Genomic DNA, 25,774 nt, shown 5'->3' on the forward strand with positions numbered 1-25,774 from the left:
GTGTAACCTGTCATTGCATCAAAACCCAATATAAACTACTACACTTTCAAGATCTAACCAGAAAATGACATTCGTATAATATGTTATTAAAATAAGCAGAAATTGACTTATAGATATGTCATAAGCTACATTTATAAACTCTCTCAAGTCTCAAGTGCTTGAGTAGATAACCTACAATAAATTCATAAGTCAATCAAAACACATCCTTTATGTCATAAAATTAACCAATGCAACCTCTTCCAAACACCCCCATTATCGATATTATGAGATGATGACAATACAATAAAATAAGACTGAAGAGTCAAACACACAAATATATGTCCCACGCAGATCACAGAAAATACCAATTTGTTAAACTTCCTCTACACTATAGTAATATAGTGCTGTTAGGACCACTATTAGACAACACTTTTTACTAAATCACACTTGCAAAAAATAGTAGTTCGTTCAACTTTTGCTGCGTTACATATAGTGTCATAGTGTCACTGTTACCCCTATTTGAAAACACTTCATATAGGGATAATGAATAAAATGCAGAAATTGCATGTTATCCTAATAATAATAATGTAATTACCTTTCCAGTTGAATCGGTGCAGCGAACAGTGAATTGTTTAGGGTTTCTTCTAATTCTCAAATAGCCATTAGAAAAATGTTCTTTATTCTTGAAGGGGAGTGAATTTAACGTCTTAAGGGAATTGGATTTTAAGGAAGAGGCAACGGAGAAGTGAAACGGAGAGAATTGAAAATAGTTAAGGTTGCGGAAAATAGGAACGGAGTGGTTTAGAATGAGAGTCGAAAACGACGACGTAGAAGGCATCATCGGAGAATGGAAACTCCGACGCGGTGAGAGTGAAGAGTGGAACACGTTATAGGGTACGCTACGCTTGGTGCACAGTACACTAACTTAAGTAACTCCTAGCTTCACACACGTGGCCACTTCTTTAATAGATATTTTTTTATTTTTTATTTTTTATTTTTTATTTTCATTTTTTTATTGCATTTTAATTTATCTTAAAGTTCACTATTAATTATGGAATGAAAGTGAATTGAAATGTCTTATTTTAATTTTTAATTAGGTAAAATTTCATTATAGAGGAAATATTTAAAAAAGTAAAAGTTATTTGGTGTTTGTTCATAAACATTTATTTATTTTTCATGAAGTTTTATTTAATTTTTTTTTATAAAAAGATAATTATTTTTTAAATGAATAACTTATAAAGAATTATTTTTTAAAATTATTAAAAATAATTTATATTAATTTAGCGTCTATTATAAAAATGCATATGATAGTTTTTGAATTTTCATTTAAAAATTATTCTTATTGGTTTCTCAAATTGATTTTATATTTTGTAGTATTTATTATTTTTATCAATTTGATTTTTGATGGAGTAAATTTTTATACTTTTATGAAATAATCATTTTTTATTGTAATTGTGATTTTTATAAAAAAAAAATCAGTTTTTATATATTGGAAAGGAATGTGTAATAATGTTAGGGTAATGATTTATAGTCAATGGAGATTTTGATTCTATAATCAATGAAAATGAATGTAATAATAATGTAAATAATGTTTTTGACAAAATATAAATACTGTTTTAGTCATTTAAATAGTTTTTATTAAACTAAATATAAATTTAAAAATTAATTAAATCGTTATTACTATATTATTATTCTATTATATTATGTCTTAAAAAATATTCAACATTCATTATTTAGATATTACTAATTTAAAGAACAACTGTATGAATTGACATATGCACAATAAAAATCCACTTATTATTAATAACATTATTTAAAATTACCAATAGAGTTACTACCACTTTATAAGCAATTTAGGTACTAGTAGTTAATTTACTATTGCCTCAATTGGTATACAAGTTTAACTCTTGAAGCATTTTGCATCAAGCAAAGACACATGAATAATTTTGAAATGGAAATCAAGGACATGATGGTAAACTAGTAGATAGAGTTCATTTCAATCAACAACTACAATATGTCAAGGTAAAAAATGATCTATGAAAATTGTGTGTAAGAAACTAAGGTGTACAACCAAAGAACTTGTGTGTGAGGAAACATTTCAAAGCCATAAATTTTTTGTAATAAGAATGAATACAAATGTGAATTTAAACCAGCTAAAAAGAGGGCATCTTATATTAATCATGGATACTATAATATAACACAAACACATTTGCTTTGATGTGCTTCACTTGCTTCTTTTTCACCTGTTTCAATAAAATACAATCAGAAAATCAACGAGAATCAAATAAAGCACATCAAGTTTATATGAACTAAAAAATGTTCAAACACAAATATGGAATCTTATAATAACAATCTTTTTTAACACACTTAATATGATTGATATAGTTTTTAAAAAGTTATCGCACTTTTCTTGAATTATTTGATTCGAGTTATCGAGTTGAATCAAACTATTTGTTGACTTGAATTGAGTCAAGTTTGAGTTAAAAAAAAGGTTCATGATAAATTTAAGTCGAATTTTGAATTGAATTTGTTCTTATGCCATTGAATCATACTGACCTAAATTTGACTCAACTTGAATATTTTTAATTTTACTCTTAATAAATTAATTACTTTTTAAAAGGCGTATTACTTTTAAAAAAATTACATATCAATTATTAATAATTCATTAAAACAATAGTATTATTTGAATACAAATTTGTGGACGCCGTACTCAACACTCAACACTGTATAAAAATACAAGTAGAATGAATGTGTTCATACACCAAGACACAAAATTGATGAGAGATAAAAAAATATTACTTAAGAAAATACAAAAAATAAAAATATAGTGTTGGACATCAATTTTAATGTAAAAATCAATAATTAAAAGAATGTATTACCAACAGTTACTTTAAAAGAGCAGCGTTTTTTCTGATAAAATCTTCTAACATAAATAAAAAAGTAGAAATAATAATAATAGATAGAAGACCTTTATCCAAATTAGGTGGTTGCACCACCACAAGCATTGTTGTAACTCCACCAGGAAGATTGCACAAAGGACTTTGGCATTCCCCTACTGTTTTGTTGTTCTCCAATATTTTTCCAGCACTAATTAACTTCACATCTTTTACACTTCTTGGTCCATACTCCTTATCTTCAAAAATAAAACAAAAAATACAACCAATAAATTTCACTTTTTACCTTAATATAAAGTTCATCAATTTACATGACATAACATCTAATGAAAAATCATTATTTTGTCATATCATTCCACTCGTGTAATTACATCTTTAAATTAATGATATGATATAGCAAAACATAAAATTTCTATTTAAAATTAATTTATACTGTGAAAAAAAAGGTAAAATGACGAAACTAACCTTTTGGCCATTGAGTAAGAATAATTTCTTTCAATGTTGCAATACTAGTAGCAGCAGCAAAACTTTTGGGTCCAATATCGGATCCATCACTCAACCTAAACTTGATCTCTAATTGATCTTGTCTTCCAGTCATACTCAAAGTGAGAGATTTTCACAATAAATCACTTCAAATTGAGTTCTTAATACTGAATGAATTGAAGGAATTAAACCAAACTATCTTCTTCAATTATGGTGCAAAATTTGATGCAAATATAAAAGTTGAGTCCTCTCAATCCTGAAACAGAAAAAGTTGGATAAGTAAGAAAACAAAGAAAAAGGATGAAAATTTTCTGATCAAATATTTTGGCATAAGAATATGGATAATGAAATTGATGACAAAAAACTAGCCATGTGTATTAAATCCAAAGAAATAAACAAAACAGAATATAATGATTGAAATCTAACAAACAAATCTTGCAGAGCTAAAGCCAAAAACAATGCAATATTAAAATTTTATGAAAATCCAATAAATCACAAAATCATATTGAATTCTCAATTGGGTCACCTTCAAATCAAGCAAGAATTCAAACAACATAAAAAAAATTAAACCTTGAGTGTTTTCTCTTAACTGGGTGGAAATTGTGTGAAGCAGAGAAGTTGTTTGAAAAATAAAAAAGTGTTTTCTTTTTTGAATGATGATTGATTATTATCACATGAAATGGAACATGTTAATTATTCTCAACATCACAACATAGAATCAAAAGTGTCAACTTTTTTAGTGTCAGCAACTGTTACAAAACGTGAATCAGACAAAAATGCGTGTATGTGTCTGTCACACTATCAGTTACCACATTCTTAACCTTTTCAAATGTTATAATTACCATTCTATGCAACATGATGGTCACGTGATACAGCATAGCAATTAGTAACAACATTCCTTATACTCTCTATTGTTTCAATAGGAAAATATCATTGATGTTACAATAAAAATCCATTTTCAAAAATGAATTAAATCAATCCAACTGTTAAATTAAAAATTGTCATTGATATTTCATTGCAACATTTCATTTGAATGTATATGCTATTTAAATATCTATTATTAATACATATCTCAACAAATATCTAAATTCTTTTAAGTTTCGTATACATGATCAGTAACGTAATATAAGACGATTTAACGGTTTAATTGATTTAATTTGTTTTCTACGAATAATAATTGAATGTATAAGTATTTATATTAAGTTTAACATTTAATGTCAATATATTCAAGTTCATTTTTCAATTTTTTAAAAACAAACATTTCTTATATTCAATACTTTTTTTAAAAACAAACGTTCTTTAATTTTGTTTTTATTTGATTTTAAAGAGTTCAATATAAATTCACATATATTAAATACAGAGAAAGAGAAATATCATTGATTCAAATCTCCATGCTAATATATCAAATATTTTTGTACTTGTGAGACTAGAAACTAATCATTTATACTAATTTTTTTTGTTAAGGTTAGAAAACCAAATGATTTATACCAAAAAGAGAGAACAAAAGGGCGAAAATAAATATATATTTGTCCATTATTTTAAGAATAATACTAAAACATAGTACCATTAAAAAAAATTAATCTCCAATTTTATCACATTTTAGTACGAGAATTAGAGACTTATTATTATTTTAATTTTAATTTTTGTAAAATATGACTAAGAATTATTTTGGCTATAATTTGATATTGGATTTTTCTAAATAATTTATTATGAATTTAAAATTTATTAATTTCTTAAATTCAATTACTTAATTGTTATTATATTTTTTTTAATCTTTAATTTTCTTTCATAATTCATTTTTTTAATAGTCATGTTAAAATGTGGCATAGATACTCCCCTCAACTAGAGATACTTGGTTGGATTCGATGTGAGAAATAAAATCTTTGGAGAAATATCTTAATTACTTTTGTTCAATCAGCCCCTAAAGATATTTATATTTAATAGGAGGAACGAAGTAGATTTATCCCAAAAAGTGGAAGTATCGATGCAATGGTTGGAATCATTGTTGTATATAATAAGAAGATAGATTTCATATGTGGCATTTGCCTTTTGAAAATGCTAGATAAGACTCCATTATTGATTAGTCACTCTTTATCATAGATTTAGCTTATTGTACCATATTATTCATTTTAAAAATAAAAAATTTAATTTCTAGGTAAAACAAATGTAAAATTATTTTACATATATATTTAATAATGTCTTATAACATCATTTAATAAATATAATAAGTCATATATTTTAATCACATTAACTAATGTGGTAAACTAGTAATAAATTATTGAATGTATTTATATAAAATAATTTTACATCAATAATTAATAGTGTATATAAAATTTATAAATTAAACTGTATTTAATAAATATTCACAACTAATATATATAATTTGTCTAATCAATTTGTAGTACCGAAAGAAAAAAAAATTGTCTAATCAGCACAATTTGGTTGGTACATGAGAATAACTGTACAACCCCTAAAATCTATATAAAAAAAAAATGAACCTACTCATTAATAGTCATGGCCCACTTTCAATAAAAACAAGTTATGATAACCTTATCATGGAGCTAAATATAAGGACTAAGGACACTCTCCCACTAAGGTTGCATTCTAACAGAAATGAAAGTACATCTTGACCTTGAAAAGAATGTAAATACAAAAAATATTATGATGAAAAATTAATATTTTTTTCACCCTCCGATTTAAATGGTAAATTAAAAAGGTTCTTAGTGATTTGGTGTTTGATCAGAAACTAAATAATTTTTATCAAATATTATTTTAGTTAAAATTTAAATTCTTCAAAACAATTTAAATTCAACTAAAGTTAATTAATCACTTGTATCTAATTATTTGGTTATGAAATATTAATTTAAAGTGCAATAATATTCCACATGCATGTTTGACTCTTGGTTGAAAGAGAAAAAAAAATTAACATATAATAGTAGCAGTGGTCCTAAATTGTTTGATTGAATAAGGTAACTATACTTTGAATAGGTATATATTGAAAGAAACCATGCCACATCATGACTCAACCTAATTCCATTTAATGGAGTACATCACAAATGACGCTTGTGTATTTTTGCACCACTTTCAAATTTTAAACATTAATGATTAATACTTTGGACTAATCTTAGATAAAGATCATGCCTTCATAGGGTTATCACATTTACATACTCAAACAAAAGAGTATGTAGAAGTAATTGACACATGAATAATTCAAGTACATAAGCTACTCTTTAAATTCATATTCAAACATGTATTCCAAATTCTTTAACAAAATTTGTCTCTTTTATTCAAAACAATTTCATCACCCCTCATTGGGAAGGTTACATAAACTCAATGTGTACATGTCTTACAAAAATTCTACACTATTATATTCAAAATTGTGAAACTAAGCAAGAAGTTAAAACATACAAGGTTGATGAATTTCATGATATCCAAACTAGGTATTATTTGTTATGGTGTTTCAAAGTTTATTTTATGTTACAATGATAATTTTTTTTGGTAATTTTCCCCTTCTAAGTATATATGATTGTTTACTATAGGATTTTTGCCTAACAAAAAATAGAAAGCTACTTTTATCGTGTAGTTCACATTCATGCTATTTTCCAACATGTTTCCTTTTTCTTTGTTAAAATTTATAATTTTACATACAAGTTTCACACTTACCTCGAAACATATTTCAATATTTTGTTGGACCACTTTTATAAATAACAAATTTATAATTTTACATACAATTTTTACACATATGTTCAATCATATTTTGTTGGACAACTTTCATAAATAGTCCACTATAGATAGATATTTGAAAATCATCGAAAATTCTAACAATAGTTGACAATACTTTATAGAGTATAGTTCATAAGAGCATCTACAACGGGAGTGAAAATGAGTTCGTCCGTCAGCGTGTAATTACTTAACTTCCAGTTTTTTGTGGGTTCACCGTTGGAGTTGTGCCAAGGTGTCATCACGGTACTGTCAGGAAGGAACGGTGCTTCAAAGCAGTTACCTTTTTTTTCTACCTTTTATTAATTTATTAATAATAATAAATTTATCATTTTTTATTAATTTATAGCCATTAACTTCTTTTTAATTTATTAAATAATAATAATTTTGTAACCATTAGCTTTTTTGTAGTTAATATATAACCGTTAGCCTTTTTTTTTTTTCCTTTAATTACGATTGTTAGCTCATTAATAGAAACAATTTGTTACTCATATTTTTTCTTCACAATTTTTGTTGCAGAAGTTTGTTAAAGTTTTTATTAAAATTTTAAATTAAAATAATGTATAATAATATTAATTAGAATATTTAAATTAATATTTTAAGTTATAATAAAACTAAATATTAATGTATACATTAAAGTAATGGAATATAATATAATTTTTTAAAAGTTAAACCGTAAAAAACGAATGAGTTGATTTAGGGTGATGTGGCATAGTAGAACTTTCATGTTGAGTTCACCGTTGGAGTAGAAAACTAGTGAATTGCTTCAAGATGATGTGGCACAGTGGACCCCATCTAAAGAACCCATTTTGAGTTCACCGCTGTAGATGCTCTAACTCTCTACGTCTTCATAAAAAAAACAGTGATATAATTAATGTTGATTTAATACGAAATACATATTTGTTTTTCTTTATTTTTATCGACAATATGATAGTTAATATCTCATTTATATAAATAAAAACAATTATTAACATTTATTTCTAAGAAACGACGTCTGTAGTCGTTAAGTTTTAAATATTTTTTCAAGTACTAATCCATAATAATGTAACGTAATCCATATTAGAATTTGCCGATAGTACATGCATATTAAACTTCATAATATATCATGTGCAAACATCTAGAGAACATTAACTTTAAGGAATTATACTTGGATGAAGTGTTGGAAAAAAATAATTATCTGCACATTTCCAATGTCTGGTATAATCATACACAACAAATAACTATAATATAAAATTATATATATCCTACAGACAGTTTCCTAATCCAATGGACCTGTAACAAAGCAATCTCATGAACTAAACCCTAGAATTCACCACCATCATCATCATCATGATATCAAATCAAAAAGGGGTGAAGGTAAAGATTGTTGCTAACAAAAATTTAACAAACTATAAAAAAAAAAAAATGAACTGTCCTAGCACTTGTGTTCTCAACACCAAACTATATATTGATGACACATGTATGTGATGTGTGACCCTTTTTGTCTTGAGAATTCAGTTTATTCTCACTAAGGAATCTTTGATGCACCAATAATAGTATATATCCTTTCACCAACCAAAATTAGAGGACGCGTTTGTAACAACAAGACTCTGAAACGTCAGGTCCAAGTCAGGACATACACCGTGTATTCGAAAACGGTAGGGGGTGGCATCAAAATCCATCCACCATGTCCTGATTCACTTTGTGTCCTCTCAACCAAATTCATCTCGAAGAAAATCTCAAGCTGCAAAAATTTAGATGAAACCTGTAATTTTTTTACTCTCCGTTTCGTAGTATCCCCTGATGTGATGTTCAAATCATAGTGCTTTCTCATTGGATGACTATGATTCCATGATATGACAGTTCCTAACAAAATCATTTGAATAATTGACATACTTGTTCCAAAATGGTCTAAGATTTTCGAAGCCGATTTCTAACCAAGGCTTTGATTGGCCATTGTAATGAATAACAGCAGCCATTTTCACATTTTCAACATCGGTTTTGTATTGATAACCTAAACCAAGCATATGCCAAGAGGGGTCAATTGGATGAACATGACCTCTAAATGCAATCAAAGCTGGTGGTAGAGTTCCAAGCTTCCACATAGTCATGTTTGACCTCAAATTCTGCAATACACAACAGAAGCTGTTAATCATAACTTCTTCAAACAAATAAAAAAGGGATAACACTTTCATGCTTTATTGCTACTTTATTACTATCGTCTTGGACTACTATCTATATAGAAAAAGAAATTACAATAGCAGTTGTCTCATCAATTATAACTAATAATGACGAGTTAGTGCTGTTATGATCATACCTCAATAATGACCGAGTCAAATCAAATAAAAATCAAGAGAATAAAATGAAATAAAATCACGAACAATCAAATCAGATTTTTCGTGATTCTCTTACAAAGGCCAATCCTATGGCTTCCCCAACCCTAACTTTCAAAGAGAAGAAATTTCCAATAAAAAGATAACAACAGAGGAAACTGAAGGTTGTGTGTGTTCTCACACTACTACCCACCAATTACCAAATATATTCCTCCCACCGTTCCTTTTTAACTATCACTTTTGAAGAAAAAAATTGTTCTTATTTATTTGCTGTTTTCAAAGTTCAATGCAACATTAACTATTGTTTTGTCAGAAATACCTGTAACTATTTATTACAAAGAGAGACATAGATAGAATGAAATAATAAATAGTTAAGAGTATTATAGAATAGACAAATAATTTATCAAAATTCAAAAGTAACAAATTTTATTGATTTTCTTGGTATTAGAAAACAGCCTTAAAACGAAAAACTAAAATGGAATGGAAGGAGTAATAGATAACAAAATATTTAAGCCAGTACAGCAGCATTAGTTTAAATCCAGGACTTGCTACATTTCAAATATTAATATACCAAAACCATCAAATGTCGAATGATTAAATGATATTAGATTGAGGATATAAGGATTTTATACCTCTTTCAGCCAAGAATGATAAGTTTCTCTAATATTTGTCATTCTCCATGTTTGAAGGTCAAAGACATTCATCCCATAAGCCCAAGCACACTCGTCGGGATCCAAATGCTTTGCAATGATGGGATGGGAAAAATTGAAGTAGTTCCTAAAATGCTTAGACATTACCCATTCGTCTTCACCTTTACAAGTTTCCACAGCTCCATTAACTTTTCCATTCATGTCAATTTCCCAAAGTGGAGACAAATCATGCTGAACCACAACATCATCGTCCAAGAAAACCACCTTGTCAAGGTTCGGGAAAAGCTGTTCAACACACAAGACAAACACAATCGGCAAAAATAAAATTAGGAAGATTTTCTCTAACTTAATCTAATGGTTTTAAATCACAACCAGCAACCGCAATTGCAGCTGCAGCATAGCAGATTTTGAGGTCTCCGCAATTTTGACTGCGTCTGACCACATTTTGCCACAATTTAAAGGTTCACATCATAATCACAATTGCAATTAAGTGTTCCTGTGTCAAAATGGAGAAACCATACAGAAAAAGTGATTGTTGATGAATTCAACTTACCTCGGGTATGTATATGCGGATATGGTTGAGTAAAGATATGTACTTTGGACTTCTCGCCTGCAATTTCGATGCAAATTTACGTGGAGTAGTATCAGTGAGATTGGCTCCCATGATATGATTCCCATGGTAGTAATTTCTGATACCATTTTGACTTTCTATGGCTTCAAGTACCGGAACATTTTCTCTCGTTAACCAGTCGAACTGGTGAATGCCTTTGACTTCAACTATAGCAGGCGAGGGAGGATTTAGTGCAAACCACGAGTGCATACCGGCATAAGTTTTTTTGTCTGTGATGACATGGAAGACTATATTCTCAGGTTTCTGCGATGACTGAACAGTAGAGGCAACAACTACTGAAGCAGCCAAGATGTTATCGGTTGACAAAATAAAATGACGGTAAGAGTTGTCAGACAGCATAGGTAGTAACTCCGGACGCGGCAATTGTTTGCGCGCATGTGCATTTGACGAATATTCATCGGTCAAACGCAAAGAGAGACAATTAATTCCTTTAGGGACAGAACTTGCTGCAAAGTGTTTATTCATCAGCTCTGCAAATTTAGATTCTCTGATTTCTTTTTCAAATTTCTCCATCTGTTTAAGGAAGGCATAGATGTTAGAATCGTAATAAAGATCAATATAATTATCATTTGCCACCACATTAAAAAAAAAAATCATCTATCGTAAATGATTTTCAGGATAAGTTACTCAAAACAGCTTCTCATTTGAAGCCGCTTTTAGTTTTATTTTTCTTTCAGATTCTAATTTTTTTTAAATCTTAATAATAGATGAAAACTCCTAAAATTATTTATTTTTTCTAAAAGTGAGTTTTTCAAAATAAGTTGTATCACAAGCGTGCCTTTAGTCTAGCATACGTACAAATGTTTCTCAAACTCCAAAGACTGATCCATAAAAGTAATGAATATCTTTTAGAAATAATGAGGATCACAAACTTTCTAATATTCAAATTTCAATGACAAAAAGGGCCTAAAATGTGTGTTTTTATTTCAATCCATGTGCTAGATTACCTATAAGATTCGAAAAATATCAACAGAACTCGTTTCAGACAATCCTTTTAAATCAAGAAATATACTATAACTAATGTAAACAAAAAATGTCTTTGGTTTATAAAAAAAGATGTAAACAGAAAATGCAACTTACCATTCCCTTTAACATGAAAGCGAATGTTTTTGAATCGTATTGATTGTTCTTCATATCAGAAACCATTTGATCAAATGAATTTGGAAGCTTTAAACCAGGCGGAATTTCCCCAGTCTTCACTTCGTTGAGTATCTTGTAAAAATCTCTAACTAATCTCTGCTGCATTGTTACCATCATCACAAGAAGCATTCAGATAAAGTTGTCTAACCAAAATTTCCAAGATAAGATAATCTATTTTAACATAAAAAAAAAAAAGAAATTTACCGTTGAATCGTCGACCCTGCCAAGTAGCCTTGGTCCTAATCGCCTACCTAAACAATCTGGAGACGAAAACACAAGGAGCCAATAAAAGACAAGACATAAACTGTAAACAACAAATACTTTCGAAAAAATAGAAATATATAAATCAAAACTTATGTTATATTGACAACTGACAACAACAGAATTCAGCTTGTATAGACAGAGAACTCAAACAGAGCAAATATTAGCCCAAATTTAATCATTTCATGAAAACACAAGATAGTTTTCCAGTTCTAAATCATAAAGCACACATCACCAATTCCTCAACTGAAAGAATCGACATAACAAGATACAAAGTTCACCAATACATGCCAGGAAAACATAATCATCATCATCGTTATCAACCTCATTGATACAAAGCTCAAATGAAGCCAAATCATGCAAATAAAATGCTCAAATTATATAATCACACTTGAGATCCGAAAATGAAGGAAAAATCCAGCTAGAAAATTTCCATAACCACAAATAAAAACAATTTATAATTCACCTAAAATAATTCCATGAAGACAACATTTTTTTTCTGTCTTAACCCTCTTGTTCCCAAGAGAAATGGGCCAGAATCCGAAGTTCGGTCAGAAAGTAAGTTAAAATCTATGCAAGTATCATTCCAATCAGAATTCAAACTCGGATTAAAACAACTTTCTTTTCTCTTAACCCTCTGTTCCCAAGAGAAAGGGACCGTAATTCGAACTTCAGCCAGAAGGTAAGTAAAATATGTGCAAGGATCATTCCATCACAGATTCAAACAACTTTTTTATCTTAATCCTCTTGTTCCCAAGAGATAGGGGCCATAATCCAAAATTCTGCCAGGAGGTAAGTAAAATCTGTGCAAGACCATTTCAGTCAAGATTCAAACTCCAGTTCAAATCAAGATCTACCTTAAAACTAACAAACAAAAAAAAACATGCCAATCCAAAAACTATCCAAATCCAAACGACATAACCAAAAAAAAAAAAGCAAAAAACATAACAAAAGAGGATGATACATAATAAGAAGAATTGAATTGAAAAGGCAATAAAATAAAAAATAAAAGAAGTACCAAATGAGGAACACTTGTTGACACCTTCAAGGGTAACAACAGCAGTGAGAATGAAGACAAAAGGCAACAAAAAAGCAAGGATGAGGATAGTATGGAAAAGGGTTCGATAAGAAATGTGACAAGCTGCGACCTTGATCTTCATCAAGTCAATAAACCCATTGTTGCTTGATATCGTGATGCTTCTCATGCTAGGCGAGAACTGAAGCTGCATCGTCGTTTATGATGCAATTGCACCACCACTTTGTCGTTGCCACCGACAACAACACTCTACAACAACTCACACATGAAAATACATCATCATCAATACAAACTATTTTCCTTTGACATTGTTTCACAAAACCCACCATCAGATCCAACAATCACTATGATGACCCTTTGAATCTCATTTTTTTATTAATCTTTTCAAATACCGCATTGAACTTTTTAGCCAAATGGGTGTCTAAATCTATATGAAAGGAATCAAATTTCTTCTGGGTTCTGTTCAAGTTCCTCTTCCACCTCCATGGATCAAAGGGAGAGAAAGAGAGAGAGAGCGAGGGAGAGAGAGATTAATTATTTTTCTATTTCAGGTAAATTATTATTATGAAAATGAAAAAAAGAAAGAGAAAAAAAATTATGAAAAGGTTATGTGTGAGTCAAAATGGTGTTGGGTTAGAGAGAGGAGAGAGAAAGGAAAGAGAGAGAGAGAGAAAAATGTGGGGTTATGTTTGACCTTAAGATTAGGGGAAATGTTGAAATGGATTTATTATGAAGTTAATTATAGGGGAGGGGTCCTATGTTCATGGACAAGTCTTAAAAGGACTATGTGGATGGAATTATTATGAGATGATGGTGGTTAATTTTAGTTAATTCATTTGTTAACTATGTATTAGTGAGAGGGGAATGAGATTCACATGAGAATGTGGGAAATTGTGGTGTGAGGTCATGTTTGAGATTTATAATTTTTTTTTTTGGTTTTTGAGATTTATATTAATTTTTTATCAAGTTTGAGATTTAGATTAGAGTGTTCTTTGTTTTATTTATTTATTTATTTATTTATTTGTGTTGTTGTGTTTTAAGTAGAGTTGTGTTATTTAAATATATTAATCAGACAACATAAAATATATTGAGATTGTATTTGATGGAATTTTAAAGAGAGAGAGAGAAAAATATTAAAACAACTATAAAGTGTATATTTTTGATATTTGATGTAAACATTTCTCTTTTTAAGTATTTTTTAAACTTGTGTTTGTATGGTAAAAAAAAAAGGGTGATTTCTACTTAATTCATCTATTCTATAATACAATTTATATTGAATGTGTTGTAAATTTTTTTTACTAATCACAACTATTTACATTGGTATGATAATTTCAAAAAGCAAAACATATTTCACTTACAGAGTCCATTAGAATTAAAGGAATTATAGCGTTGCACGAAAAGATAATATACACATATTATATATAAATGCTTTTTGCACAAAAAGAAAAGAAAATGTAGAACATTAATATGGGAGTTTAAAATTTGAAGAAGATGATTTGGTGTTATATCTTCTTCTTTAGACAATGGACACTCAATATATGAGATTATTAACAAAATATAATACACAAGTGAAAACAATCACCTACTTTCTAGCATTTTATTTAATCGTAGAAGTATAATGAACTTTAGTCAAAAAAATAAACAATAAATCATATTAAATCAGAGAGTGATAGCATGACTTGATAGATTGAGAATAATTTAGGAATAATCTAGTATATTTTTGGGTCATAGAGTAAGTAGGAGTGATTAGAGATAATAATCTAGGAACCAAATTAATGATATATCTGAATATTAAAGATACAAAATGAATTAGTTACTAATTAAGATAATAATATTAATATACGTAAAAAAAGAATAATATTAATAATAAATAATTGACTATGGATATTTTTTTTGATTCCATATATATTATATATTCCAATTGCAAAAAAAAAGTTTTGAAAGAAAATAATTTTGTCTAAATTATATAATTACACATTTTAAATTTATATAAAATTATGTATATTTAATCATTAATATATTATATTAATTATTAATTATTAATAATTGAATTAATAAAATTAATTATTTACATTAAATTATTAAATAAAATAATTGATTACATAATTACTCATAAAGTTAACGTACCATCAACCTTATATCTATATTAATATTTTTGAATAGATTTATTTGAATATTTAAATAATATATTATTTATCAAAAAAAATAATATATTAATTGAATTGGTTGAAATTTCAAATCATATCTTCAATTCTTGTAAACTACTAAATTGAATTTATTGGTTTCTTGAATAAAAATAATTTAAATTAAAAAATTTAATTGGAGAAAATAGAATTTAAAAGGGGCTATCAATCAATCCATTGTTCAAAGTAGCAAAATTTCTTCACTTTAAAGGCTTTCACACTGATTACATTACAACCACAAACATTTGCACAGCGTCCTAATTCTCCCGACTTTAACTAGGAGACTATTTCTGATGATTTAAATCAATGGAAGGTAATAGTGATTTAATAGTTTTTTTATAAATATTTTCTATTTTTATTTCTTAAAATTTACTCGTTAATAAAGAGGTTAAAGACTTTTTAATGAAAAATTATTTATATTTTTAAAAACAATGAAAATTAGTTAAAATTAGTTTTTAAGTGAATAGTTAGTCAAGTCTCTGTGTGTAAATTTTGGCAGCATCACTATTATGTTTCTAGAGAAACTATTGGAGTTTTCTTGGGTTTGGCCAACAGCAAGAAACCCTTTTTATAGATCATTAGGTTTTAATTTAGATTTTAATTTAGGTGTATTTGAAGTGTAAACAAAAGTTTAATACTTTACTTTTGTTTGATAATAAATTATCACATGGTTTAGTAAATCAAGAAAGTGTTGCTTAAACACAATTAGATTAAAGAGCTTTTTGTTTTTACATTTAAGCACTGAACTGATTCATGGATTTTTTTCATTGTGAAGCAAAATGATGCTTTGGTTAGAAATGGAATATCTTTTTAAAAACATAAACTATCAATGGTGGCATGTCATGATATAATTAGAAATGATCCAATAATTAGAGATGGGAAAAGGTTGATTAGCAAGGTTTATAGCAACACATTACTTTTGGTAACCAAATTCAAGATGTGAATGTGATTTGGACTTACTTGAACTTACCTTAGTCTTCATTATGCAGAAAAAATAGTTTCTCAAACAATATTAGACAAGGTCAGGCCTAATGATCCACAATAAAAGTTACTTACTATTTGCCATTCAAGACACTTGGTATCTTCTTTCCAAAGATTGGAACCTAAAGATGCTAAATGGTTTTGTGGACTTTGCTTTAAAAATGAAGGAAAAGGGCCAGTGGCATATGTAGAAGGAGCCATATTAGAGAGAGCATTCATCACATCACTCTCAAGCTCATTAAAAGTATTAACAACAATAGCAGAAGCTTTCTGAGTTCTATCAGCCACTTCTGTGAGAAATTCTACTACTGAATCATTAGTATCTGTTGTATTTGCATACTTAGGAAGATCTTTCATTCTAAAGTTTTGCATACCTGGAATTCAATCTACGTTAGTCTCCAAATATTCATTTGTCTGATAACTCTTATCCGCATACCCTGATTACATACATAATTCAATGGCCTAATGATACACATAAGTATGCATACATAGATACATATATATGAGCATTATCTTATAAAATATCAAAGAGAGGTGAAATTTGTTGATTCACATAATCAAAGTTAGAAGCAAAATCCAACAAGTCAAAAACCATCAATCGGAATCTAAATGAGGTATCTGACATATGTTGTATAGGTGTCGTACGAGTGTCTGTATCTAACGTAGGACATACATAAAATTAGTGTTGTCCTTGCTTCATATGAATAGAAAAATTTAGATTGAATTTGATACCTTAGGCTTTGAGTGTAATGAGACCTCCTTTATCAAGTAATGAAGGAAAGTGCAAACCAAATAAGAGTGAACATGCACTAGCTGTACAAAAGAGAACAATAGGTAGTGAAAGCTCTTCAGCAGCTTGTATACTAAATGTCATAAGACCATCATAAGCTAAGCAAGTAACATGTGGAATAAGACCATCATTGGCAGAGGTTTTAAGTCTACCAAGAAGGTCATAAAATGGTTGAAGGACTTTTTTTGGATTGATTCATTAAGAGTGTATATCTTGACTAACATCTCCATCAACTAGGATAGTTTCAAAGCTTAAGTCAGTGAAACCATCAATAGAATTAGGACTCCTTGGTTTGAGCAAGAGTTTGTGATTGAATTCAGTGTTGACAAAGGTTATGTGAAAGCCTCAAAGGTGAATAAGTTTTGCTAGTTTGAGCATTGGATTAATATGACCTTGAGGCTTGAAGTGGATATGGAGTCAATACTGCATGTGGCTTTCTATTTGCAAAATATTCATCTTTGATTTTTTTTGCTGTGTATGTTAAGTGTGTAAAGGATATTGATAGACAAGAGAATATGCATGTGCTTTTATAGATAGAAAAAAGATGTGTGATCGCAGAGTTTGGTCAATCTTATTTACATCTCCAACTGCATAACGGTTGCAATCAAGGTTTAAGGTTTATAGTGTACGGTTTATATTTTAATACTTAACAATGCTGTTACATTAATGCGCACATACTTACACCTACCTTTGACTCATCATTATGCACACAAACTTGTCATGTCACAACCTTTGATCAGGGTAAAGCAGAAGAAAAATATGGTGATGAATAATGGATAAATCATTATGTTTTCTTACTTTTTCTTTTTGGTTTGAAACTAAATTTTAAACAAATCAATTATTTTGAGCATATATGAATCATGAGTAAATTTTCAAAGATCTAGTAGCTGAATTTTGACAATTTTTTATTACAAATTTGTTGGCACAGTAGATTCAATACTCCAATTTCATAATTGTTTGTATTTAAAAATTTGTTTGGGTTCATTTAACACTAAAAAATAGTTCACCTGCCTTGTTAAAGAAATCTAATACAACATGTAATTTGACTTCCAAATAGAACAAAAGTCTAATTTCCATAAAAATCAATTTTTTTAAAAAATAATTACTTTTAAGAATTTTCATTAGTTTGTTACTGATTTAAAAAGTTTAAGAAATAAAGTAAAACAATTGAACAAATAAATCCAAGAGAACAATTTTCACAGGAAGGAAAAAAGGGACTTCCTTTCAGAACAAGAACAATATATAATCAATCTTAAGAGATGATCTAAGATACTATCATATAGTATAAAAAATATTATAAGATATTTTATAATATTCTAACAACTTAAATCTAATTTTTGTTTAACCAACACCTCTTTAATAAGTTTGTCCAAGTTCATGTATGAAGAACCATAAGGTCTTGTGTCCTCCTCAGCCTTCTTCTTCAATTCCATGGCCTTTTCCTTCATCTTCTTTCCTTTCTCTCCTACCATCAATTCATTGATTAACTTCTCCACCTCCTCTCTCTTAACATCAGTATCAATTTCAAGTCCAATCTCCCATTCATTGCAAATAAATCTACAGTTTGTTGGTTGATCACCAAAGAATGGCCAACACAACATTGGCACTCCAGCACATATGCTCTCAGTGGTTGAATTCCATCCACAATGAGTCAAGAATCCACCAATTGAAGGGTGGTTCAAAACTTTCTCTTGTGGACACCAACTTGCTATTAGGCCTCTATCCGAAATTTCATTCACAAACTCAGATGACAAAATCACAGAACCACCAATGACAAGATCAGGCCTAATAATCCACAAAAAAGGTTTCTTGCTGTTGGCCAAACCCCAAGCAAACTCCAACAATTTCTCTTGAGACATAACCGTGATGCTGCCAAAATTTACATAAACAACAGATCCCGGTTCATTCGTTTCAAGCCATTCAAGACATTTAGTATCTTCTTTCCAAAGATTGGAATCTAAAGATGTTAAATCATTTTGTGGACTTTGATTTAAAAAAGAAGCAAAAGGGCCAATATGAATAGTGTATAGAGAAGGGAACATAGAATCAAGAACATTCATAATATCACTCTCAAGTTCATTAGAAGTATTGAAAACAATAGCAGAAGCTTTGTGAAATCTATCTGCCACTTCAATGACAAATTCTATCATCAAGTCATTAGGATCAGTTGTCCTTATAAAATCAGGTAGATCCTTGAGCCTAAAGTTTCTCAACCCAGGAATCCAATCAACTTTTGTGTCCAAATATCCATTTGTCAAATAACTCTCATCTGCATATCATAATTGCAAAAGTCAATATCTTGAAACTATATTATTATTTATCAAGGTTTTAAAACACGGCCGCAGCCTCAAATGCGGGTGACGCAGCCTCAAATCCAATCACAAATACATCACAAATTTTATGTTTAGTCCAGTCCAGATTGCGGTCGCAGACCTTTTTTCTTAAACTTGATATATAGACACACACATAAACTTCTCTTAGGGATATAAAAGGAACATAAATGAGTTGTTACCTTTGAGTGGTATGAGACCTTTCTGAATCAGTGTTTTAAAGTGCAAAACAGACAAGAAAGTAAAAGCACTAGATGGAAAAAGGAGAACAATTGGCAGTGCAAGTTCTTCAGCAACTTGCATAGTAAATGGCATGAAACTATCAGAAACAAAACAACTAACGGGAGGTATAAGACCATCATTAGCAGAATCTTTAAGTCTAGCTAGAACTTCACAAAAGGGTTGATAGCAATTCTTTCTTATTGATTCCCTAAGAGAATCCAAGTCTTGACTAACATCACCATCCATTGGAGTTAAACCATCTGGAATAGTTTCAAAGCTAAAGTCAATGAAACCATCAAGAGAATTAGGACCTCTTGATTTAAGCAAACGTTTGTGGTTGTATTCAGTGTTGACAAAGGTTATATGAAAGCCTCTAAGGTGAAGTAGTTTTGCTAGTTTGAACATTGGATTGATATGGCCTTGAAGTGGATAAGGAGTCAACACAGCATGTGGTTTTGTCTCTGCATAATTGCTCATGTTTGAATCTTTTTTTTGTGTGTGTGTAAGATGAGGTTGAGAAACAAAGAGACAAGTCTTTGCTTTTATATAGAGAAAATATCATTGTAATTATTGGATTGGTGGTAAAAGAACATAGGTTTTATCAACAACAAAAAAGAACATAAGTTTTATCAACAAAAAAAAAGAACATAGCAAAACTAAAGGAAAAAAGAAAAGAAACTGTAAAGTGTGAGATAGTGTACTGATATGCCCTGTGATTTTTGTGATAACTGATAAGATAAGTTCAATTTATAGTAACTCAGTTTTATGCTATTAATTGATCTTTTATGCTTCATTATAACACGGATTCGGGTTGTGTGTTGCACGTAATCACAAGATCTTAGATCAAAATTAGATGATTTAGATTTCAAAGTCAAAACTTTTGTTTTGAAAAATCAAACTCTACCTTTAAATTTGAGCTGTTCAGATAATCAAAATTGTCTGAATGCACGCAGTCAAATTTATATTCTTATAACACATGCAAACATGTCAAGTAACCGCTTACTACTGATATTGATGTTAGAAGCATAAGAAAAGGACGGTGATGAATGGATTTGGATTCCACACACTAAATGTGAGATGTAGGTATTCATCTTGGCTATTTGATCTTAAATTAATGGTAAAAATAATTTAAAAATAATTTGGTGAATGTGTAATGTGAATTGACTAATCTTAAATCTCTGACCTAAGTAAACTACTATTTTTGTTATAGTAAAACTAATTTCCAAGGTATGGTAAAAGATTAACCTGTTCTTTAAAAAAAAATGATCTTATGCCTGATATTTAAAATTTGATCCTCTCATTTGCATCCTAAGGATCACACTCACAGCAAGGTTGTTCTTTGAAGATATAGAATTTAGAAAATAAAAAATATACATAATTGCATACTCAACATAAGTGAATGCATCATAACAATTATACTCACTAAAATGTTGAAGTTCACACTAAAGAACATAGGCAGACATAAAATAAAAATTATTGTTCCTAACAAAAACTATTTCAATCTTGTATGATACAGGAGAGTTTTAATTTAAACTAGTATTTCACACTGAAAAAGTTTTTTTATTTGTTGCAAAATGGATCTTTGACATGATAATGGAATTCAAATTCAAGATACTGTGAAAAATAAGTCTTTCTTTCCAAACTTATGTTCGATTTTGTTTTAGCAAGACCTCATTAATCACTTTGTCCAAGTTCATGTATGAAGAACCTCCAAGTCTTGTGTCCTTCTCTACCTCCTTCTTCAACTCAATGGACTTTTGTCTCATCTTCTTTCCTTTCTCTCCCACCATCAATTCATTCACTAGCTTCTCCACCTCCTCTCTCTTCACATTCGTATCGATTTCGATCCCAATCTCCCATTCTTTGCAAATATATCTGCAGTTTGCTGTCTGGTCAGCAAAGAATGGCCAACACAACATTGGAACTCCAGCACATATGCTCTCAGAGGTTGAATTCCATCCACAATGAGTCAAGAATCCACCAATTGAAGGGTGGTTCAAAACTTTCTCTTGTGGACACAAACTTGCTATTAGGCCTCTATCTGATATTTCATTCACAAACTCAGATGACAAAACCACAGAGCCACCAATGACAAGATCAGGCCTAATGATCCACAAAAATGGTTGTTTGCTATTAGCCAAACCCCAAGCAAACTCTAACAGTTTCTCCGAAGTCATAACCGTCATGCTCCCAAAATTCACATAAACAACAGACTTTGGTTCCTTAGATTCAAGCCATTCAAGACACTTGCTATCTTCTTTCCAAAGATTGGAACTTAAAGATACCAAGTGATTCGGCAAACTTTCATTTAAAAATGAAGATAAAGGGCCAATGGCATATATAGAAGGGAACATAGAGGATAGTGCATTCATTGCATCATTCTCAAGTTTATTAGAAGTATTAAAAATAATAGCCGCAGCTCGGTGAGCTCTATCCATCTTTTCGATGACAAACTCTACCAAGGAATCATTAGGATCTGTAATCCTTATATAGTTAGGCAAATCCTTCAGTCTAAAGTTTTTCAGTCCTGGAATACAGTCTACTTTAGTTTCCAAATATCCATTTGTCAGATAACTCTTATCTGCATATCAAGTTACAAAGTTGTTAGATTTAAGCTCATATGAACAATTTAACTACACTACACCTATGAAAAAGAGAAAGACAGAAGATTTATTGTTACCTTTTAGTGGTATGAGACCTTTTTCAAACAATGTTGATAAGTGCAAACCACACAAGAAATTACATGCATTGGAAGGACTAAAGAGAATAATAGGGAGAGAAAGTTCTTCAGAAGCTTGTATAGTAAAGCTCATGCTATAATCAGAAACTATGCAAGTAAGTGGTGGAATAAGACCAGCAATGGCTGAATCATGAAGTTTAGCAAGAAGTTTGCGAAAGGGTTCGAGGACGTTCTTTCTGATTGATTCACAAAGAGACATCATGTCTTGACTAACATCACCATCACCTTCCATTGGAGTTAAACCATCTGGTATAGTCTCAAAGTTAAAGTCAGTGAAACCATCAACAGAATTAGGACCCTTTGATTCGTTTAAACGTTTGTGATTGTACTCAGTGTTGACAAAGGTTATGTGAAAGCCTTTAAAGTGAAGAATTTTTGGTAGTTTCAACAATGGATTGATATGACCTTGAGCTGGATATGGAATCAACAAAACATGTGGCTTTTTGTCAGTAATGTAACTCATTTCTGGTTTTTCCTTTTTGTATGTTTATTGTGTATGTTGTGAGGTATAGAGAAAGAGTGATAAGCCACTGCTTTAATAGAGAATTGATTTGAACGAATTCATTTCAGTTTTACACTGAATTGAATATAAGATGGTTTATATTCATTCACCTAAAAATGAGTTACAATAAATATATAAAACTTTTCTTTTGCAGATGCATCCAAATAAATCATACTATGATGTCACTTTTTCAAGTTAGTGTTGAAAATATTTCTACAAAAATTTACGTGAAATGATTTGATCGAATGCAAGTGTAAAAAAAATTTAACATTATCAATGCATATAAATCAAATCCTAAAATATATGTAAGAAAACTGAAAATGAAAAAGCACAATGAAAACAAACAGCTGTGAAAATATATATTATCTGTTTGCAAAAATATTTTTTTCGTTAATTCTATTCGATAAATATTTTACGACAGTTATAGTGCTGATGTGTGCATAACATTAGTTTAAGAAAAAATACACTTATATGTCACGAATTAGGGTTTGATGTCCTTTTTGCTTTGATATTTCTCGGTATAAATAATCGTTACAACATTTATATCTAATAATTACAAATTAAGAGGATCAAATCAAATTATTATTTGTCTAACTAATTTTAGCACGATACTCTGATTCTGTAGAGGATTTAGAGACTCTTGTTTGTTTCTTACTTTTCTATGATATTAGTGAAGAACTGAGAAACATGCACCAACCGGTGACTGATCGCCGAGTGTCGGGACACCCTGCCCAATCAGCATCACTATAGGCAATCAATTTGGGAACTGTGCCAATGGGAAAGAAGAGACCTCATTGAGAGATACCTAGCAAATAGTGAATTATGCGACGAACTGCTGCCAAGTGAAGGTGGCGAGGAGAGTGCATGAACTGACTTACTTGTTGAACAGCAAATGATATGTCAGGACGAGTAATTGTCAAATAATTAAGACTACCCACAAGTTGTCGATACAATAAGGGATCCGACAATAGATCACCCTCATTGCGGTGATATTTCACATTAACCTTAAGAGGAGTATCTACCGGATTAGCTGATTGTAGGTCCGCCATAGAAATAAGGTTAGTCGCATACTTATGTTGATGAAGAAATATACCCTTTGAGGTAGAATGAACCTCATGGCCAAAGAAATAGTGCAAGTTTCCAAGATCTTTCATATGAAATGCAGTTTGCAATTGATGTTTAAGTTCTTGGATAGATGTCTGGTCAGATCCAGTAATAACCATATCATCAACATAAAGGAGGAGTAGAACAATGTCTGTAGATGTGCGATGAATAAATAAAGAGGAGTCATGTTGACTCTGAATGAAGGAGAAACCAAGTAAAGTGGAACGAAATTTCTCATACCATGCTCTAGGTGCTTGTTTCAAACCATATAAAGAGCGTTTGAGCTTGCACACACCATGAGATGAAGAAAATAGATCTTGAGGAGGAGTCATATAAATATCTTCAGTGAGATCACCGTGAAGAAATGCATTCTTTACATCCATTTGATAAAGAGTCCACCCATTAGCAGCAGCTATAGAGAGTACAGTGCGAACAGTTGTTATTTTGGCTACCAGTGCAAATGTCTCATCATAATCAATTCTATATTCCTGTTTGTTTCCTAAGGCAACCAATCGAGCCTTGTACCGATTCAAGGACCCATCAGAATTCAATTTAATAGAATACACCCATTTACAGCCTATGGGTTTGATATGAGGAGGACAAGAGACAATATCCCATGAGAAATTCTCTTGAAGAGCCTGAAGTTCCTCATTCATTGCTTTTATCCAGCGCACATCTTTAACAGCATGTGAGTAACAAGGAGGAATAGATATGCTAGAGAGAGATGCAGGCAAAGAAGCATGTGAGGAATTATACTTGTCTGGTGAATATCTATCGGGTGCGCAAGGCGCTCTGCTAGAACGTCGTGGTGCAACCGCAACAGGATCAGGTGACGGATCAGGGTCGAGAAGGGGGGTTATAACCTGTTGTTTGTGTTTTCTAACATATACATTTCCTGGTTTAAAACGTTCTATAGATTGAGGCATAGTAGAAAAATTGGGAAGAATAGCAATATCATTCATGGCATGAGAAAGACAGTGAAACATAAATTGATTATAAAAAAATGTTACATTCCTAGAAATGCGAAAACGCTGGTTAGAAACATCATAACACACAAAACCCTTATGAGAGTTACTATACCCCATAAATGCGCATTGAGCAGATTGCGCTCCAAGTTTATGTCTTTCAAATGGAGGTAGGTGAACAAAACACACACATCCAAAAGTATGTAAATCACTATAATCAGGCTGAATTTTAAAAAGACGAAAAAAAGGGGAATCAAGATCAATAACTGTAGAAGGAAGACAATTGATCAGGAAGACAGTTGTGGAAAGAGCCTCCACCCAAAATCGAGATGGTACAGAAGCTTGAAGAAGTAAGGTGCGCGTTACATCAAACAAATGACGATTCTTACGTTCTGCCATTCCATTTTGTTGAGGGGTATTTGGACATGATCGTTGAGAAAAAATACCTTTTTGCTGAAGATACTCCTGAAACTCATGAGACATATACTCACCACCAGAGTCAGAGCGAAAAATTTTAACACTTGTTTGAAATTGAGTTTCAACATATGTTAGAAATTTCTTAAACATAGAAAACACTTCAGATTTGAACCGAAGAAAATATATCCAAGTAAAACGACTGTAATCATCAATAAATGTGACAAAATATTTATAGTGAGCATGAGAAGTTACAGGAGACAGTCCCCATACATCACTATGAATCATCTCAAAACACGTGGAAGCACGATGAGCACTAGACGGAAAAGGAAGTGTTTTACTTTTAGCCAATTTGCAAACAGAACATGGCACAGAGGCATTAGAAACAACATTTTTATTTCCCAATAAACCAGTTTTAACTAAATGAGACAAAACAG

The 25,774-nt window shown here is 30.3% G+C and overlaps 5 protein-coding genes and 1 pseudogene across 8 annotated transcripts in view; all 6 read right to left on the reverse strand.

Moving 5' to 3' along the window:
- The window catches only part of LOC101503674 (chaperone protein ClpB3, chloroplastic), a 7,441-nt gene extending 6,546 nt beyond the window's left edge, over nt 1-895 (reverse strand). Inside the window, exon 1 of the mRNA XM_073365231.1 lies at nt 573-895. Within this exon, the coding sequence (XP_073221332.1) occupies nt 573-820 (248 nt within the window). The 5' untranslated portion in view covers nt 821-895. The remainder of the gene's footprint in view (nt 1-572) is intronic.
- An 892-nt stretch (nt 896-1,787) lies between these two features.
- Nucleotides 1,788-4,102, reverse strand: LOC101504001 (membrane-anchored ubiquitin-fold protein 2-like). Of its 3 annotated transcripts, none has more exons than XM_073365499.1 (4): nt 3,947-4,102; nt 3,339-3,612; nt 2,948-3,112; nt 1,788-2,222 (listed from the first exon to the last, which is right to left on the reverse strand). In XM_073365499.1, exons 2-4 carry the CDS (start codon nt 3,469-3,471, stop codon nt 2,167-2,169), a joined length of 354 nt encoding a protein of 117 aa, XP_073221600.1. In that variant the 5' UTR covers nt 3,472-3,612; nt 3,947-4,102; the 3' UTR covers nt 1,788-2,166. The 3 variants fall into 3 exon arrangements, with proteins under 3 accessions (XP_073221600.1, XP_073221599.1, XP_004489446.1); XM_073365498.1 differs by having other exon boundaries at nt 3,883-4,102; XM_004489389.4 differs by having other exon boundaries at nt 3,927-4,101.
- Nucleotides 4,103-8,228: 4,126 nt separating this feature from the next.
- Nucleotides 8,229-13,811, reverse strand: LOC101504650 (probable galacturonosyltransferase 14). Of its 2 annotated transcripts, none has more exons than XM_012712640.3 (6): nt 13,089-13,811; nt 12,014-12,069; nt 11,750-11,905; nt 10,592-11,182; nt 10,021-10,323; nt 8,229-9,181 (listed from the first exon to the last, which is right to left on the reverse strand). In XM_012712640.3, exons 1-6 carry the CDS (start codon nt 13,297-13,299, stop codon nt 8,897-8,899), a joined length of 1,602 nt encoding a protein of 533 aa, XP_012568094.1. In that variant the 5' UTR covers nt 13,300-13,811; the 3' UTR covers nt 8,229-8,896. The 2 variants fall into 2 exon arrangements, with proteins under 2 accessions (XP_012568094.1, XP_012568093.1); XM_012712639.3 differs by having other exon boundaries at nt 11,750-11,908.
- Nucleotides 13,812-16,249: 2,438 nt separating this feature from the next.
- Nucleotides 16,250-17,622, reverse strand: LOC105851551 (7-deoxyloganetin glucosyltransferase-like; annotated as a pseudogene).
- A 660-nt stretch (nt 17,623-18,282) lies between these two features.
- Nucleotides 18,283-20,341, reverse strand: LOC101493263 (7-deoxyloganetin glucosyltransferase). The gene is made up of 2 exons (XM_012712641.3): nt 19,573-20,341; nt 18,283-19,329 (listed from the first exon to the last, which is right to left on the reverse strand). Exons 1-2 carry the CDS (start codon nt 20,087-20,089, stop codon nt 18,377-18,379), a joined length of 1,470 nt encoding a protein of 489 aa, XP_012568095.1. The 5' UTR covers nt 20,090-20,341; the 3' UTR covers nt 18,283-18,376.
- A 624-nt stretch (nt 20,342-20,965) lies between these two features.
- On the reverse strand, nt 20,966-22,958 carry UGT85H7 (7-deoxyloganetin glucosyltransferase). Its single transcript, XM_004489390.4, has 2 exons — nt 22,293-22,958; nt 20,966-22,193 (listed from the first exon to the last, which is right to left on the reverse strand). Exons 1-2 carry the CDS (start codon nt 22,813-22,815, stop codon nt 21,256-21,258), a joined length of 1,461 nt encoding a protein of 486 aa, XP_004489447.1. The 5' UTR covers nt 22,816-22,958; the 3' UTR covers nt 20,966-21,255.
- Nucleotides 22,959-25,774: the final 2,816 nt, after the last annotated feature.

Source organism: Cicer arietinum, chromosome 2 (genome assembly GCF_000331145.2).
Source record: "Cicer arietinum cultivar CDC Frontier isolate Library 1 chromosome 2, Cicar.CDCFrontier_v2.0, whole genome shotgun sequence".
In the NCBI taxonomy this organism is placed as follows: Eukaryota; Viridiplantae; Streptophyta; class Magnoliopsida; order Fabales; family Fabaceae; genus Cicer; species Cicer arietinum.